We start from the raw sequence: 20,113 nt of genomic DNA on the forward strand, positions 1-20,113 counted from the left end.
TGTTTTAAACGGATAGCATTCCTTCGAATTAAGCAATTTGTTATTATATCATTATATGTTTAAAACATGTCATCAAAATACATTTGTTATATATAAACAAATATCAAAATCGTTATTTACATTTCGCGTTATGCTTAAAAATACACAGGAAAGCTTTAATAAGTTTAAATTTTCAAACAACGGCTAAGATATCCTCTTTTATGTAGTGCTGTTTGAGATAATTTACCACATAGACTATGTGATGAATTAAAATAGCTCTCGACGCTCTGATACGGCTGAACCATGTGCGGATGTGGTTGCATCGTGCCGCACGTGCAAATAGTTACACTCGAATATTATTGATTTTTTCGCTTTATTTATCACTATTTGACCACAACTGATTCGAAAAAATAACATATTGTTCATTTTTGGTTAGCATTTGATATAAAAACATTAATGTACACTATGGCATTTACAGGCTGTTCAAGTATTTGAACACACGTTGGTACAGCACGTGTGACCCATTTATAATGCACACATAAGGTCAGAGAAAACGAATGCAGCACACTCTAAATCTTTCTACCTTAATTTTTTAAATATTTATTTCAATTTTTGTGACACGTTGAAATTCTTAATACACGCCATGCAATCACGCGTATCATATCGGAACTTGAAAAATCCCGTATTCTGGAATGGGAAAACAACAGCCTTTTATATACAAGTATATAATGGGTTCTCAATAAGATATATTCGTCTAAGATTTGACAGAACAATGACCGGAATTATATTGAGTAAACAGGATCGGATATTTATTTATTTAGTGCATTTTCAGTCAAGATGTGTTGGAATTTATTGTTTGACTGCGAGTTGTATTTTGAACTGTTATTTCTCTTTTTTTGAAGAAATTCTTTTTTATAACCCACGAGCCATTTGGGTAAGTTGGGATGAACTCTATATGCGGGATACATTAAAAGGTGAAAGTAAGAAAGAATACACCACCCACCACTATAGGCACGGGAAGTCATGAAAAAATAAAAATGACTTATATGCACTTTATTATTTTCATAAGTTAAATTATGTTATTTTTGTTTTTGTTTAAAATTTAATAAAAAACACAAATCTGTCGATTTGCTGTCAAAATAAATCATATATATATATATATATATATATATATATATATATATATATATATATATATATATATATATATATATATATATATATATATATATATATATATATATATATATATATATATATATATATATATATATATTGAGAGACAATTTTCTCATTATTTTAGTCAATTTTTAATGTTAGTAACTTATTTGTGAATTGTTATTATCTTGAAATAGGCTTGTTGTTCAAGTGCGAATAACACATTAACAACACTGATGAAACATGTTTTTATTTAATGTTTCTATCGACAACAGATGGTTCTTGCACCCCCCCCCCCCCCAAAAAAAGAAAATATCAAAATGTAGGTAAAAGAAAAATTTCATTATAACTGCAGCATACGTCCTTAAATTCATTGCTCTTACTAGAATATGCAAGCCAAAATTAATTTATTGTCGATTCGACTCAACCTTTGGATCATGTGTTGTAAGTAAGCCTTAATCAATTACTTTATTTGCGCAGTTAGTGCCCGTGTGTCGAAATAGAAGAAATACTACAGGCTTGAAATACACTCTAGAACAAATACATAGGTTTAAAAAGACACTCCGTTACGTTTAGTTGTCGATGGCCTTGAGGACCATAAATGGCCTGAATATTGTTATCTTTACCACGCAGGTGGTGTGATTCGTCCGGAGGAATAACACTCACAATGTGACTGTTTAGCATATAATTATACTTTAAAATTGTATAAGTCAAATAACGTTTATATTTTCGCGCGTTTGGTTTATGATTTATTTTGGAGTTAGTATGATATTTAGTTAGCCTTAACCAGTTTATACCCGGAATAATTTGCATTGACTGATATAAAGCGGTAATCTCAGTTTTGATAAATGTATGTTTATAGTTAGGTATTCTGTTGTAAAAGTAGTGGACAAAACAATCGGTTTCTCTTGATAATGTTTCTGGATTTTTTCTGGAGTTTTATTGTGTGCTTAATTGATTTATGCTTCGTTTGCAATCTCTACAAATCTCAATACATAGAAATAAAGGCACACATTGGCCTGAAGGCTCAATACATAGAAATCAAGGCACACATTGGCCTTAAGGCTCAATACAAAGAAATCAAGGCACACATTGGCCTGAAGGCCGCTGCAGTATGAAACTTCGTATTTACTCTAGCTGGTTATCAAAAAGTGCAGATTAACAAGAAATCAGGATTGAACGTAAAGATAACGTATTCAAAATGTTTGTACTTGAGCCGCAAAGATATCACGAATAGCTTGGTTGGTGTGTTGATTAAAAAAATGGAAGATATTAATTTTGAGGCATAAATATTACTTAATTTATAGGATTTGCTTAAATAGAAACGTCCAGAATTTCACATAACATTTCGTTGACTTAATCAATTTTAATTATTAATTCATTTCATTATTGTTAGAACATTGTGCAAAGTCTACACAGTGAGAATTACTTATGTTCTGGTTTTAATTTATTTGTCAATGGCTTCACTTATTTCGTATGTTTAAAAGGACTGACATAAAACAAATTAATTAACTCTAATGAAAATGGCGAATGTGGATAACTCCTCCGACGAAGTGGATGAACGTAGAAAGAGCATGTTTCAAGCGTTCGCAGATGATTTGCAGAAAGGAAGTACATCAGTTGATGATGAACCAGACGAACATCCACTTAAAGAACGCGGTTTCGGTGTAGTAAGTAAAACCCTTAAATAAAGATATTGCATCTATGTTTTTTTTTTCTAAAATTGGCGAATGCATGTTTATGTACTGTCTTTCAAATCACTGGATCTTAAAGGCTCTTAAAGACAAATCACACGTTTATCATGCAATTTTAAATATGCCAAATCAATTGTGTTCTTAAATAATTATTAACATATTTTTAATTTGAACTGCTCTAATAGTTTGAATTTTTAAGACTGCTGTGTTTTTTGTAATGAGTGTGTTGAAGGAAAATGTAAACTACTTAATTTGGCACGTTATTCTGTTAGGCTATCTCGATAAGGATTATTATATATTGTTGTGTTTTATTTAGAACTTGTCCGTATTGTCAACCATCTTTACGAAAGAAAGACAAATGAAAGAGAAATTAATAGGCCTATATAACAAAATAAGTCAGGTTGTAGAAACGTTACCTGAAGAATATGAGGTCGTGCTGTCGGCATTATATGGGAATGTCGAAGATATAATCACAGAATTGGCAGACAACAAAATGAGTCTTTTAAGGAATTACACCTTTGTTGTTGCAGGTAAGTTTTAAACTTAAAATAAATTAACAAGAGGTTCCTTTTCACAAATCTATGTACAAATCGGTGTAAGTGTCTCTTCAATTTACAGGTGAAGTTATACCATACATGAACCGTTTTTTAAACGTATTATTTGGCTCCGATATTTTCCCCCCAACGTCCTTCCGGTCACCGCCTGTCGTCTGCATACATACACTTTCAAGCGAGACGGAGCAATATTTGGAGATTCAGAGTGCGAACGGTTCTACAAAGCAATATGCGGTATCTAGCAGAAAGACGTTTGAAGGGTTATTGTTACAGAAACTAAAAAAGAAAGAGTGTCAACGTTTAGATATTTATGGACATTCACCCAATTTTGGAAGCAAGGTAAACCGAAGCGAATAGTCATTATGCGACTATTGTATTTGTTTGGATACAAATATTTCATTGAACACTTTAAACGCGTACTATATTTGTAGACATCGGTTACCATTGTGGTCCATCCTAATGACGATCTGGAGAAGATGTTCAGCTTCCTTGCCGATGCATCGATGCTTATTTACGTTTTCAATGGAGCAACCGTCGAACATGGACTTGAAGATAAGGTCATTTTAATTGTATAAACAGTGTACAACACATGCTATACACATCTAACTTTTAGTTACGTTTATTTCATTTAAATGTACCCAGACAGAAAATCGGAACACGATTCTTAAAACGTGAATACTACACGTCATGCTTAAGAGCAATTTATTAAAACAATTAGGGAAAATATTTGAAATTTATAAGAAGACAAAGAAGTATGGTCAATCTACAAAAGATGTTTAACCACCATGTAAGCGATGTATTTACAGACGAATTTTACGAAACATGGATGAAAGAAATATCATTAAGCTTTTTTATTTAAATAACAGAAAATAGCACTACTGCTTGCAGCCTCTGAAGATAAATAATATGCAAACGTTGAATAGATATTTGCAGTGATAGAATGGTTTCACATGTAACACAATTTACATTTTCAGTTAAAGTTACTATGTAAGCACCTACAGAACGAAGACAAAAAACGAGACCTGAATAGTTTCGATCCTCATCAGATGATGTTTGTGTGTAGCAATTGGGGTGCTGTTGAAAAGGAAAAGGGATCAGCGGAATCTGTCTGGCAAACATTTGTTACTCATGTTCAGGAATATTTCCCCGGACTATCAAACGACGATCATATGTTTAAACTGAGGGACACGCTGGTTGGTTTAATAAATATATTTCTTATACGTCATCTCGCGAACTGGCTCTAGCTGTACGAAACGGATACTATTTTACGCAAACTCGTGTATTGATTCTTAATGAAAACAGATGCATTGTATGGCATTTCAGAATTTTAATTAGAAAATTAGACTTAATTATCGATGATTAAAATCTTTAAAAATCATAGATCCAGTGTTTTTTTTTTCATATTCAAAATATGATTGTATAATCGCTTTTTCGGATTCTCAAAAACTTTTGTATCATTATTGGTAATATTTCATACTAAAACCTGAGTCTGTCGCAACGATTCTATTATTAGATGGAAAAAAATCGAAGGTCTTCCACCAGCTCACAAGGCGACCTGGAAACGTTATGTACTGCTATTACGACAATGATTTCCACAAGTCAGATGGAAACAATACAGCGCCATTACAGGTGGAGATTAGATCTTGCAGTTATGTAGATGAATTTTATCAGCAGTTCTTAGCGCATGGTCGCACTGAACATCAATTTGATGTAATTTTTTTTTTTCAGTTGGCTTGCTTCACTAATGCAGCTCATACGCAAACATGCACACGTTCGATTAAGCTTTGCCGTAAATGACACAATTACAAAAGACGTCTTGCTGAAAGAAATCGAAAAGTGGAATGAGCTTTCTGATGAATCCAATAAGGTACTTTTATCAATCTGTTTCATAAACAGTCATATCTCGATTAAATACAACGTCATACAATTTTCAGGATAAAATTGGTGTAAGTGTGCAATCAAATTTTAGTTGGTGGTACATTGTAAGGCCAATCACAAAGCTAAATTTGCTAAAAGCCCCCAAAGAATCTTATCCATAGACTAATTGGAATGCATTTGTTTTGTCCAGAAAGTTTCTTTGCGATTTCTTTTAAGCGAATGCCAAAGATTCAAATTAATATAATATAAAGCGTTACCAACGCGTCACGATTCGAGTGTCTTTTTTGTAACCGTTTGTGTTTTCATATATATAGGCTCACATACGATAATATACGCTTAATCACACGCGTTAATTTGATAGCAAGTTTAGAGTGCTAGATGTGTAATCTGATAGACTCAGATAATTGATCCTGCTTTGCTATTTTTCGTTCATTTATGATTATGATGTTAAGGCATTTAATGAGAAAAATAAAAAAAATCTATAACTAGACCCTTTAAATAATAAGACCATTGATAGAAAGAAAACGATGTACACCACAAGTCTTAAATGTTATTGTTATGTATACATACTCATCAGTAGTTTCAAAGTCTTAATTGGTAAGTAAAACTTTTAGAATTAAATGCAGACACACAATTATCAATGCCCAGATAATCAACTGTCAATGATATGTTAAGATCAAGCGATGTTAATGTCATTGGGTTAAATACCTCACATATTAGGGTTGGTGAAGGCAACCATATTTGGGCACCAAATATTCAATTTGGAATAATCAATAGCATGTGTTACATTTATGGTAGACATTTATTTAATGATAATTTTTCGAATTAGTTTTAAGACGAGCATTAAGTTATTGGGTTTTATTTAAAGAATAATAGAAACTATAACTATTCAAACGAATAAGGAATTATCTGTTTAAATCATATATAAAACTAAAGATACACGTTGAAATAAATACAGAAAAAAGGGAATGCAGTATAAATAAGGCAACAACTGTTAATTTACTGAGTTTACTTATAAATGTTAATTGTTATATAATACTCATAGGTTTTACTTTAATATTTTTTCATTCTAACTCAATAATGCCTGATATTTAATTTATCAAATGTATTGAGTTACTGATTATTGGAAAAAAGCCTATTTAGTAAGACGATATACGATTTCCATTTGCCAAGAAATCTGCTTTTGCGTCAATAACATTGGCAGATTGGTATGTTGAAATGCCATCCTTATCAAGTACGTATATTATAAATACTAAAATAAATAATATATACATTACAATTGTAAGCAACTGACCGTTTGTTTTCTTTGTGTTGTTGGCGCTGCCCATATTGTTCGGCGCAATAAGGTTCCATATTAGTTCAATATGGACTAGCTCATATGCGAATGTCCTGAGACAACCAACAGAGGACCCGAAAGGGCATAATACAGCACTGTAAAGCCTTCACCATGCTGAATCCGTTCATTTCTGCATCATTTTATGTTATCTTTATGAACTTACCATTAATTGATTTACCATAATTTATAGATCTCATTTTTTAAATTAATTAAACATTTATCTTGATTGAATAAAAGACTCAAACCAAATTGTTGCTAGGTTATTGGATTTATTGTACTTGGATATGTTCTATTAATAACGAAAATGGTCTTTTTTAACAATGATCTTGCCAATGCTAATTATTAAAATGTTACTTAAATGTTAACAATAAATGCATTAAAATTTGTCTGATATACGTTACCTCAAATTGAACAGCGGATGCACTTTTTGTAGATATACCAAAAATATTAAATTGCATTAATTACCCACTTTTTGAATAATCTGTCATCTTAAGGTTAAAGTTCAAAATCATGATCATGTTAAGTCAAGGTCAAATGAAGATAATTCTCACAACAGAAGGTCGCCAAATGCATACTTCTCATTTGAACTTTATGCTGAGAGAGGACAGTTGATCTTTGTTTACAAGTTTTATTATTGGGAAATCATTTGAATAAACCTCTTTTGGTCACTTATGATATAGTTTGGTTTTTGATATTTCAAATACAATTTAGATTAGATACTACGATACAATTATTATATCACATCATGCTACATTGAAAAATTATTCATTTTCAAATGATAAGTGCGAACCAATTTGTACACTTGATTGTAGCATGCTCTGAACATATTGTAGTTAAAAGGACATTGCAAACAGTGCTCTGATATATGACACATAAAACCCCTTCCGTTGGACATCATCTTGGTTTCCATGGAAACCTCTAGTATGTCAACTGTTCTCTCTCCGCATAAATGAACGTTTTGCACTCTCCTACTATAATATGGAAAGAAAACACTGCGCAAATATTCCTCCGGGGATTGAAATAAAAGATTAAATAGGGTGTCAACTTATATATATATATATTTATAGTTTAAAATAAATTTACTTTATCATGTAGATGCAGATAGACCTTAAGCAGCTAGCACGTTCACGATGCACGCAGATGGTGGTGTTACTTGAAACGCACTTAAAAAAAAGCAGTGTTCAGAACAATATAAAGAGTAAGTTCTACGCCAAGAAAGATTTGTCTCTACCAAGCAATCACATCGATTCAATCAGATCATCTGTTAAAACATTCATCCAGACTTTGATATTAGAAGAAATAGAAGCATGGGAACAGACATCGCTTCACTATCAACGTACTGTGCGCACGATTGAAGAGGTGTTCGAAGAGAAATGCCAAAAGCTACGAAAAGCATACTTAGAAGTTGCTCATTCAAATAAGCTTATCAATGAATCGACAAGTGGAATAAATTGTTCGTATTACTCTTTTTCTTTCTATTTCAAATTATCATACACATTTTTTTCTTATCTTTCATATTAAAAAACAATTACGAAAGTGGATAACAAGTATATGTATATAGCCCTTATTTTATGCATATGTAAATTGTTTTTAAACCAGTGTTTTTATTTAAAGCTGGAGATGAAGAAAGCCATGACATTGGTGATCTTACAGCAGGCAAAAAGGCAATTATAGCAGTCACGTCTCCTTTGTGGATACCGCTTGGGATAGTGGCTTCAATGGTAGCGATTCCAGTTGTTTTCGGAATAATGGCCAATGATGATAGAAAATTGAAACAGTTTAAAAAAGACAGCTCTCCTTTTATGGACAAGTGGCTGCAAGAAGCCTTGAAAGACTTCGTGAAAAGAAAGTCTATTGACAAATGCGTTCTTGAAAATTATCTTTCGCTTTTGGTCACAAAGATTAAGAATATGTGTAAACACATGGTTCCGGTTTCAATGAAAGCAGACATGTTGCAACTCAATTTAATGCTAGAAGACGACCGTGATTCAAGCGAGATTTTTGATGAACATTTTCCAATTAAATCCAGTGTGCAAGATCACATCGTCCTTTTACGGTTATTTCATTCTACGTTCCTTGCAAATGATACTGTCAACGTCTTTGATATTAAAGACAGGAGTGCATTTTCAAACGGACATTGCTCAGAACTCTATTCAGCACGGCATTGTGGAAAATCGGTGCTCCTGAAATACATGAAAGCCAATTCCGGTGAACTTTATGCATATTTTGACCACCTGGACATGTTAAGGTAATATTGGACTTTCAATATAAACTATTTGCAAGTTTACGTTTTGCGTCATTTTATGTAAGTTTTGGAATTGCTTGTTTGTTTATTATTTACAGACGGATGCAGCATGACAATATTGTCAGCTTCATTGGGGTTTGTTTCTCCGACATGATGCCCGCAATTGTAGGGGGCGAGGAACCCGAGCAGATGAGCAGCTTCCGGCTGATGTTCATGTTCGAAAAATGCGACAGAAATCTGGAAGAGTTCTTACTTAATTCTCCCAAACTTCAATGCGGGTATTGTATATTTATGATCTTTGCTTTATCGTAAACTTGTGTAATTAGAGATATACCTTTTTAAATCAAATACATCAATATGTGTGTTATAATATATTTAAGGACTGAGTAATAGACGATATTCTCATTAAAATAATCTAGTCTGATGCTTCCATGCGCAATAAAGAAAATGGCCTTCCTCCTTTATATAACTACATAAGTTGACTGAGTGAACAACGGACACCCTCGTTTACTGTATTGTAAACTGAACAGGTGATCTAATGCGATATTGTCATATCATAGCAGCGAAACAAATTAAACAAACCTTAGGATTTTATTTCCATGCGATTGATAGACGAATACATTTTAGAAACACGGAACCAGCTTCCCGTAAAGATGCATTGCACTTCTACAGCCGAACAGCGCAGTCAATATGCACTGGTTTGTTATATATACACGGCAAAGGACATTGGCATGGGAAAATTAGTATGGAAAATATTCTGGTAATTATTGGTATTTAATAACGTCATTTTGTACCTAAGCATTACCTTAGGATCGATCAAAGTGTTATAAGTCGATTGGGAACATTCTTAAAACGTTATTAACACTCTTTTTAATGCGGTATATATATATACCTCTCGCCTTTGTTATATTTAGAAAGCACATATTTCTTGTTGACAAAAACAGTTGAAAACGTATGTTCCCACACAATTATTGTTCAATGTACAGTTCCAAAATGGAACCGTCAAGCTTATTAGCCCATCAATTGGAAGCCATCCAAAAAGAGTAGACTTCTCAAGGTTGATGCCACCAGAGATTATGGCTAGTACCACAGTAGGCAAGGAAACAGATATATTTCATTTGGGAACTCTGTTATGGGAGCTGTGGTACGGAAGGTAAGCCTCTCTATCTGTAAGTATGTATGTGAATGTTTGTTTACAGCTAAGTGTGAGGGTTTGGGCGCCATAAAAACCGATTTAAACCCGAATATGCTTTGTATTTAATGTTCAAATGCGATGGTGCCTTTGTTATTCATGTTCGTGTGTATGTGGTGTATTAGTATACCGTGTCCAGAAGTTTTGTTTAGTGTCTCACTTTTTTTGCGATTCTTACCTTTTTGTAAATAAAGATCATGATGTCATGATGTAATAAGTCTTCTCCCCTGCTGATGCAGCTGAAGTTTAACTTATCGTATTTTTACTTTCGTATCGTCAATGCAATCTTACCATAACTATGTGTTGCTTAACGTTTTAATGTTTGTACTTTTTTATTACTCCTTTTGGATACTTTTGCCTTCATTAGGAAAGTTCCAATGGTGAGCACTACCGCAAGCCAATCAATGTCTTCGTTTCCACATCCGAGCTGCACTGCCAAACACGCGATGCCGGAGGTTCTGGCTCGTGTTGTAGAGAGTTGTTGGCAGTTCAATCCAGAGGACAGACCGGCTGCAAGCAAGGTTTTGCAGGAAATGTTTACAATCGTGTAATATTTTCATTAAATGGGCTTTTTCACGTTTTGGTAAATTGACAAAATCAAAAATAGTTGTTTCAGATTCGCAATTTTCGTTTAAGTTGTAATATTTGTGAGGAAAAAGATATACTGAACATTTACCATGCTCTACAATAGCCATTATATGCATATTTGGACAATTTAAAATCCTGAAAATTATAAAGCGTTGCAACGCAAAACGATTGAATAATTTTGGGAGTTCTGTTTGTGTCGTTATATTTTGTGAAACTACTAGGATTGCTTATATAAAGTATAAAATACATCCTTCATTATATGAGCACGGATGACCGAGTGCTCTTACTGGTAGACTTTTACTCCAGGATTCAGGGGTCAGTGGTTCGAGCCCTGTTGATTTTTTACTGGAGCTTTTTATATCAAATGTTTACATTTATCAATATAAAGCATTTAATGACAAACATCAATACATGCCAAAATATGTGACAAGGCCCCTTTAAGAACTTAAGGAGTCTTTGTTTCATGTTGTTCGCTATTTCTAAATGTAACATGAAATCTGTTTGCCGATGATGCGTTCGCAAACATGTTGATGATATTCTTAAGAAATGTCACATTTTGTAGCATATATTTATATCACATCAACGAATTTTATTTCCTTTAATTTCTTCACATTTTATCATTTAATTCTGTCAGATCGAATGATAAACTGTCTAAGATATATGTATATAGATTCATTTACCCTATGATTGTATGAACATTATATGATAAGATTGTGGTGTATTTTGTGACTAAATACATGTTTATTTAAATGAAATTAGCGAAATCTTTCTTGATAAAAAACATTAGTTTATTTTTACTCGAGTGTTTAACTGAAAATTCTGTCAACGAACGCAAATTCACTCAATAAATTAATGTAGTGTTGGCGAGGGCATGGCATTTTAACTCGATGTTATTAGAATATCCCCGGATTCCTTTCTGATTGATTAGTCGTTTCCAGCCTATACAATACAATATTGAATTACTCTACGCTTGGTAGGATTTTTTACCGAAGTAAATTTTCTAATAGTTGACATGTGTCATTAAATACATTTGTTTGTACTATATGATGCTAAGTTCTGAAATCTTGTTAACAAGAAGGGTTTTAGTTGGTACTGATACTTATTTTATTTCATAGTTTCTCAATCAGTTGAAATTTTGTTGCTGTGGCTTCTTAACAATTGAGTTATACAAATAGAAATTAAAGCGAATCATTATTCTCTTTAATCTCTGTTTAATTTATAACGATGATTACATGTTAATGTTTATTTACACTTGTATGTTTTGTGATTAATTCTGGGCTTAGGGTGAGGTTTGGGATCCCTTCAACTGCTTAAAATCCTCAAGGCTTTCAATCGACCGTTCCAATGCGGTATCCCAAGCTTTAGTTATGATTTAATGTTGAATTTCGTATTGCATGTGTTGACTTGTGTTGTATTGACTATTGATTGTTTCCTAAATTAAAAGAATAGCGGACATTACGTGAACATCTTGTTATTGTATGTAAATAAATCAACTGTAATCCGCGTATGTGTTTTTTTTTCAACCTAATTCTACGTTGAAATAACACAAGCGACTCACGGTAAGATCAGAACAATCTATTGCAATACTTTACGGATATATTTTTTTAGAGAATGTAGAACTAAGGCTTCTAAACGTTTCAAGGAAAGCGGGACGTCCAGATTATTTAAGAGAAATGTCGGATATTGGCTATTTATTATATTAATCGACAGGAGTAATATTACACCACCACGAAGAAAAAAGTAACAGATCTATTATAGGTACTAGCTATTCTGTACCAAACAAGACGACACCTATGTAAATCCATTTGGATCCCTGATCGGTGACTTTCATAGAATGGAGAAATCCAGTAGCTTAATAACACAACAGCTATTCTGATCCTGTTATTTCATTGTTTGGTAACTGTCATGGGTAGTAGAATTGACATAGCTGAAGAACACAACAGCTTTGTTGACCCATTTGGATCACTGCACGGTTATTGGTCTATTTTTTGAGATATGCCATTGTTGAAAAGTTTTAACATAGACCACTGCTCGATAAGTGCCATACATAGAAGAATGCCCTAGTGCAACAACACAAGAGCTTTGCTGTTACACTTGAATTAATGCTCGGTAAATTACACCTATATAGGAAAAACGCCATAGCTATACAATAAAACAGTCAAGCTGTTAAATTTGAATTACTGCTCGGTAAATTACATCTTTATAGCAGAAACGCCAAGCTGAACAACAAAACAACCAAGATAATACAGTTTGATGACTGTCAAAGATCGAAAAATTGCAATAGCTTAACATCACAACAAGAGTTGTAAATGTCATATTTAGACGAAATGTCATAGCTGAAGAACACCACAGCTATGCTGATCCATTATGATCAAAGATATGAGGATTGACGTATCTCAATGACAAATAGCTTTGTTGATTAAGTTGCATGTATAGTTCGCCAACTTAGTTTCCATCTGATCCCGCATCTTCTTGAAGTCACTTTGACACACTTTGATTTTTTAACATACAATGTTTTCCTTTCGTCTGCAACTCTTACTTAATAAGTAGGACACTTGTTCTAGAAATCTTATCATCCCAGGCAGCTTTTATCTGTGCTTTCCACTGAAATTAAATTCACTGACGACTTTTTCAGAAAATCAAAGATTGACATGTATAACGAAAACTGACCTTACGCTCTGACATGATATATGCATGTTATCTACAGACATTGCATGACGAATAGAAACTCAAACTTTTCTTGTTAATCCGACAGAGAGCAGTGGGTAAAAATATAAAATCTTTTCTTCTTTATGTTACAAGTTTTAACTTAGATTCGAATCATGCATGTATTGTTTCTTAACACATTACATTTGTTTTAAGCGTTTCCTGTACGTTTTCAGACAAGAAACGTAAGTGGAAATAAGCGAATAAAACATTAATCATTGATATGTCTTGTACTGTGTTTAGCCTTATTGTAGACCTTTATATCTAGATCATCATCATCATCATCATCATCATCATCATCATCATCATCATCATCATCATCATCATCATCATCATCATCATCATCATCACCATCGTCATTGTCATCGTCATCATCGACATCGTCGTCATGGTCATGGTCATGGTCATAGTCATCATCATCATAATAATCATAATCATCATCATCATCATCATCATCATCATCATCATCATCATCATCATCATCATCATCATCATCATCATCATCATCATCATCATCAAAATCATCATTATCATCATCATCATCATCATCATCATAATTCCCTTGACCGGTTTGGTCGTTGTTGCGAGGGGAAATGAGTGATACGATACAAAAATCCTCCAACGGTCAGGTATGTTATGTGCTGCTAAGAGTAACTCACCCATGGGGAGGACGTCCACTCGTTCACATTGTTCATCAAGCTTTTCTTCTGACCGCCTCGATGTCGACCTCCGTCTAGAGAACAGTCTTGCACAGAGAGTCGTGCCTGGTGACGTGTCCAAACCAAGCCAGCTTTCGTCGATTGACGATAACCAGAAGGGGCTCTTGTGGACCAACAAGTGTTGCAGTCATGTTTCAGACGTACTCGTTGGTTTTGTGCTCCTTGTAGGAGATGCGGAGCAGTATTCGGAGACATTTATGTTCTAATGCCTGTATCATGTGTTCAGGTCTCGCAGCCGTATAGTAGGATAGAGACTACGAGGGACTTGTAGAGACTGTACTTGGTGGGGAAACTAACAGAACTGCTTGTCCACAACCTGCTCAGTCTGGCCATCGCTGCGGTCGACATGACAATTCTATTTCGGAGCTCAGCGGTACTGGTACCATTCTTGAGAAGGGTTGTGCCTAAGTATTTAAAGCTAGTCACTACTCTTAGCTTATCGCTGTTCATGGTGATGTCTTCACTTTTGATGATCTTGCTGTTCAGCATTATCTTCGACTTCTACGTGCTAACATCAATCCAATCCCGGATGCTCCTGCTAATAGGGTCTGTTGCTGTTGATAAGTTCCTGAAGGCCATCATGCCACACTTGGTCGAAAGCGTTTGTAGTTGACGCAATGATAACCGAAGTTGGATTTTTCTTTAAACAGGGTTTCAGGTGAATAAATCACAAAGCTATATTAAACAACATTTTTTTTAAATAGATAATACATGAAAATAATAAGGTCATGTAATGCTTTAGATGCAAAGTACCGTGCATAGTAATCTCTATGCGATAATAACTGATTCGTGTTTTTTTAATTCTACTAATCGATAAGGCAAACATAATCCTTTGTTAAACTAACATCGTCAAAAACATAGGGTTGAAAGGTTTGATTATCCTAAATGCCATTAACATTTTTGAACGACTCCGAATTTAATAAAGAAATTGCAATGACATGCAAATATCTTTCAAACTGCGATTAAAGGGGCCTTTTCACAGATTTTGGCATTTTTTAACTTATTAATGAAATGCTTTATATTGATAAATGTAAACATTGGATCGTAAAAGCTTCAGTAAAAAATCAAGAATAAAATTAAAAAAAGGAAAAGAACATTGCCCGGAGCAGGTTTCGAACCAGTGACCCCTGGAGTCCTGCCAGAGTCCTGAAGTAAAAACGCTTTAGCCTACTGAGCTATTCCGCCGAATACACATGCTTGACGTATGTTATGCCTTATAAAAGCAATCTTCGTAGTTTCACAAAATTTAACGACAAAAACAGAACTCTCCAAATTATTCAATCGTTTCGCGTTGAAACGCTTTATAATTTTTAGATTTTAAAATCGTCAAAAGATGCATATAATGGCTATATTAGACCATGGTAAATGTTCAGTATTACTGTTTCCTCACAAATATCATAACTAAAACAAAAATTAGCGAATCTGAAACAACTTTTTTTAATTTTGTCAATTTACCAAAGCGTGAAAAGATCCCTTTAAAGTGCTTAGTGAAGTTAGCAAATATGACCGAAAACTCAACTTGTAATCCCAAAAATTGTCTGCAAAAAAAATAGTGTCGGGTGGGTTTTTGTTTTGGAAGCTAACAACTGTTTCAGCCGTAATCCGATATGAGCACGAATAGACACGGTATCCCGGATACAAATGCAGCGTTTCGTTCACAGGAGTGTTATATGGATCAGGTGATAGCCGAGACGTTTTCAAATGTGTACAGAATAGGTTGCCAATTAATCGAAGTAAGTGCGTGTGATTTTTTATCACATAACTATGTGCTGGGATGTATACTATTGTCCATTTAAAAACAGGGTTTTTTCAGAAAAGCAATGTAAAAGCCTGAAATTAGAAAAATTCGTATACATTTGTTTGAATTATCTATATAATGCGATGGTTGGTAAGAATCAATTTATTAAGTCGTGATATGTTTGAAACTCTTTTACTTTATTTTTCTTTATATCCACGATCTGTACAGTCATCTGCTGCGGGGAACAATAATTAAAATAATATATATAATACCAATAATATGCAATAATAGTATAATTTGATAAATATTTAATTCTTTTAAATGTTTTTGACAAATAAATGTTCAGTTTAACAAAGTAAATATATGTTGTTATATTCTTTGATGTTCTTGGAAGTACAGCAATAAAACGGTGGTACATAATGTGCAACAAGAAAGCGGGATGAGGGAACTGTTTGCTCACAGTGAGTATATCAGACCTAACTAATCAACATATGCTAGAGGGCGATTGTATCCACCACACACCTACACACAATCGCTCCTCTAACGTAACACTTACATTTTTCATTGTTTCTCGATTATTACTAAAAGGATTTCGAAAAAACTAGAAACATTTTTTTCCTAAAAATATAATTCTAATTGATCAACGATTTGATAAATGATCATCAACCTAAAATCTGCACTCCAAAAAAGTCACACACTCGCGTTCATAACTGAACTTTCAAACAAAAGTATTAGTCTCTTGTTTTTAATTATAAGTGTGTCACCTCGTCGCTCGACGATAGGTTGACCCATTAACCTCATCTTGAACCAATTCTGATGAAAATCTGTAGAATTTCGGTTTATTCTAGAATACGTGTATTTTCAAGATACCAAGGGGTTCTCAGGATTGTAGGTCTAGTCTAGATAAATTGCTGGTTAGGCGAGTGATTAGAAAGGTTTGTTTACAGAGGGATAAATAAGTAGTGTTTGATGGTCAGCTTAAGCTCATACTCTTACAAAAAGTACTAATCTGCTTGTGGTGTGATAAAAACTCATGACTGTAACTAGAATAGCAGGGTGTTTGGGTAAGAAGCTTCCATCAAAGGTGAAAAGGTTAAAAATTGCATTTTGTTAATACATGTGTATATGCACATAGGTATGATGGGTTGGTCTAAATGGATAGCTACCAAGCCATATACATGTACAGATATTTATTTTCCAATTTTTTATTTAAGGTCTGCTATTTTCACAATGAATACCACTTATGATCAGCCATACATTGACTAATATATCGTTACGGATGAAAAAACAAGTGCGTTAGTATTGTAACCAGAGTATCAGTTTTTATATTAATTAACAACAATATCTTTTAATAAGAAACAAAAAATGTCAATCGGCGATGGAATTTATACTTATGTATTTTTTGTCGTTAATACACGAATATAAATGTGTTATGCTTCCTCCACAACTATCATGTGATCAAAAACTCACCAAATGATGTATTTTGTTAGAAATGTTGAACTGAATTTTAATTTTGTAACTCCTAAAAATTCGATGTACATGTAATCGTAGATTGAAAACAAAGCAATGCTTATTTTACGGACAACATGCGCATGTGTACATAAATATACATGTAACAATATTTTTATAAAATACAATAACACGATTGTATTTAATTGACGTAGTCTTAATGTTGTATCCATAGTATCGTGATTCAAAAATAATGCTGAGTTATGTATGATATCGAGTACACGAATGACCCTACTTTCATTGGTTGTTACACAACCCAGGTTCTGATATTGGGTGAAGTATTACACTGCTCTTATCTGTTATGGGTTTTTATTTGCGAACGACATAAGCTACATTCCGGCTTCAAAACGTATTTATATTTTCAATAATCATTAAAAATGTTCAAAATACATTTTGCGTTTAAACCTTTATCGCTACGGATAGACGTGTTCTTCTCGAGTTACGCGTCTTAAATCCAACATATGAACGATCATGGGAAAATATGCCTTCTTAAAAGTCTTGAAATCAAATGCTCTTTTATGTGCAAAAACGTTAAAACGTAACGATGTTGTGCGCTTTATTGTTTAAAATTTCAAAAAGATATTTGAGGTTAACAGAAAAGCTTCAAACTCAAAGAGAACTGTGTTTGTTATGCTTCTCTTAAAATAGTTTATTTATTCAAGTTACATGTATTTAAATTGTATGACATTTTATCTTAACCGAATCCTTACGTTGCGTTTTGTTTAGGTAATTAGATGTTGATGTTTGTAAGTTCCGATGAATATGAAAATTCACTTAATCATTTTTCAGAACGTTTTTATTTACAACAAAACAATTATAAAAATCACATGTTTCGCCTCAGAAAGCATTCTACTTATTATGAAGTTATTTTGTATGGGAGTCAGTGGTGGCGAAATCAAATGTCCGAGTTGCCCGAGTCGTACATTTGCTTGACTGGGCAACTGATTTTTTTCAATTAAGTTGTCCGTGGACAACCAGTCGGGTCGAGGAATACAAAAAATACATTGTATTAAAGCCGTTATTAAGATTTACAAAACCGGATGTTGACACGCGATTACATTGTCAGTGCTATTTGCGGATCAATCAAGCTCAAATACGGGCACTCTCCTGCGCAGTGATCTCACTCATTCTATAAGTGACCAGGAGCATGCCGCATTTTCAACATTCGGCCAGACTGTAAGACAGTGTACAGGCTAGATTGCTCGTTCATTCGGTATCTAAATATTGAAAGTTCGTCTTAAATTTTAAAATGCATTAATAATACCAAATGTTCGCTAAATTCTAGCATCATTTTTTCCTCATGTTTTAATTCATAAAAATTTGAGCATAGCCAGATAGTTACGTTGCATATGGCAATGGTTGTCATTAAAATTTGAGAATGAACAAAACGTTTACAGTTGTGTGTAATTAATTCAACTTTGTTAAAACGCTTAAAGTGATGAAAAAATGTTTTGACAATCTTACGCATTAAGTGCACAATTTCAACGATGATTACACAGCTGCCATCATCAGTTTTCTAAGTAACTGGCCACGATTTTATCGTGGAGGTGTATACCGTAGGTTCTGATTTTAATGGTACATGTGTAGGTATAACAATAAATGCGTTTATAATTTATACATGTGTATAAACATTAACGGACAAGTGTAGTTTAGCAGCGGACAAGTTAAATTTTCTAAATGGTTGTCCGTGGACAAGTATAGTTTTTTGAGATTTCGCCACCCCTGGGAGTCATATCCTGCAAAACAGTTAATCATGATTCATTATAACGCAATTTTTAACTTATTGATTTGATTGCATCCTCTTTTGCTTTAACTTTTATACCACTAAATTGTCAAACTGTATTATAGTGTTGATTCTTGTTGCTTCTTTTTAGAAGGCATCTACATCTTACGCTAAATTAAAATTACGTTAGTACTTGCTTTAAACTGGTATTTGTATATTGCTTTAACATGTACATATTCATCATTGTATCTGTCGAATTGTGAGTTCTATTTTTGACGCAATGTTTTATACTAAACATTGTGCACGTTTTGATAGAAATAATACTATTTTATAAACGGACTTTTTGGGGGGGAGGTGGTATTTCTAATACTGATAAATATAGATAAAATATAATTATACCTTATAGCTTGTTTTCTAAATCATGCTATATTATTTAATAGTCACCGAGGAAATGTATTTATATATATCAACTGTAATACCGTTTTGAATAGGTGGGTGACTATGGGATTACACTTAAATATAACTAGAGCACCGTCGGGTTTTATCGACCCTTTATGCGATTTTCTGTTGTACGGTATGCTACTTACAACAGGCTTCAGTGTAAATAACTATAAATAAACTGCTCCTTTGATTGATAAGATTTGACCAATGATATTTACTGTATTATATTGACTTTTTTGGTTACGTATACATGTCTTACTTGATCGCCGTCTGCTATTATCGACCCACGTAGGCTATCGTCGACCCGCTATTAGAACCGGTATGTCACCAAGGCTATTTTACGTCATAAACGATAGGTCTATGTAATAAAGGATTTCTAATCAACACATGTTTTTCGTCATTGATTAAATTTAAAAAACAGCACAACACAATTTTTATAAATCCAACAATAAATAAATAACCCTGATACAAAATAGGGTTTAAGCGCAAAATAGTTAACACGTGGCAGTAAAAGCTTCCTATGTTGGAAAAATACATAGATGCGTTTGTATTTTAAAATTATTAACTAATTTGGTCTAAATAAAAACAAATCCTACAAATAACACGGTCTTTTCACAACTTGTTTAGCACACAAAATAATCCTACACAAAATC

The 20,113-nt window shown here is 33.4% G+C and overlaps 2 protein-coding genes and 1 long non-coding RNA gene across 12 annotated transcripts in view; 2 read left to right on the forward strand and 1 right to left on the reverse strand.

Annotated features, from left to right (window-relative positions):
- Positions 1 to 20,113, forward strand: part of LOC127839380 (uncharacterized) — a 179,156-nt gene that overhangs the window by 89,958 nt on the left and 69,085 nt on the right. The gene's annotated exons all lie outside the window — the stretch shown is intronic.
- LOC127839354 (nuclear pore complex protein Nup214-like) overlaps positions 1 to 20,113 on the reverse strand; it is a 259,153-nt gene that overhangs the window by 74,464 nt on the left and 164,576 nt on the right. The gene's annotated exons all lie outside the window — the stretch shown is intronic.
- On the forward strand, positions 1,669 to 12,127 carry LOC127839355 (uncharacterized). 8 transcript variants are annotated; one of them, XM_052367698.1, is made up of 14 exons: positions 1,669 to 1,806; positions 2,625 to 2,807; positions 3,148 to 3,361; positions 3,450 to 3,724; positions 3,817 to 3,942; positions 4,360 to 4,578; positions 4,899 to 5,014; positions 5,114 to 5,252; positions 7,695 to 8,052; positions 8,214 to 8,847; positions 8,943 to 9,122; positions 9,472 to 9,604; positions 9,831 to 9,997; positions 10,404 to 12,127. In XM_052367698.1, the coding sequence occupies exons 2-14, from the start codon at positions 2,655 to 2,657 to the stop codon at positions 10,585 to 10,587; spliced, it is 2,898 nt and encodes a 965-aa protein (XP_052223658.1). In that variant the 5' UTR covers positions 1,669 to 1,806; positions 2,625 to 2,654; the 3' UTR covers positions 10,588 to 12,127. The 8 variants fall into 8 exon arrangements, with proteins under 8 accessions (XP_052223658.1, XP_052223653.1, XP_052223660.1 ...); XM_052367693.1 differs by having other exon boundaries at positions 1,736 to 1,896; XM_052367700.1 differs by having other exon boundaries at positions 1,736 to 1,896; positions 3,232 to 3,361.

This window comes from Dreissena polymorpha, chromosome 7, assembly GCF_020536995.1.
Source record: "Dreissena polymorpha isolate Duluth1 chromosome 7, UMN_Dpol_1.0, whole genome shotgun sequence".
Lineage (NCBI taxonomy): Eukaryota > Metazoa > Mollusca > Bivalvia > Myida > Dreissenidae > Dreissena > Dreissena polymorpha.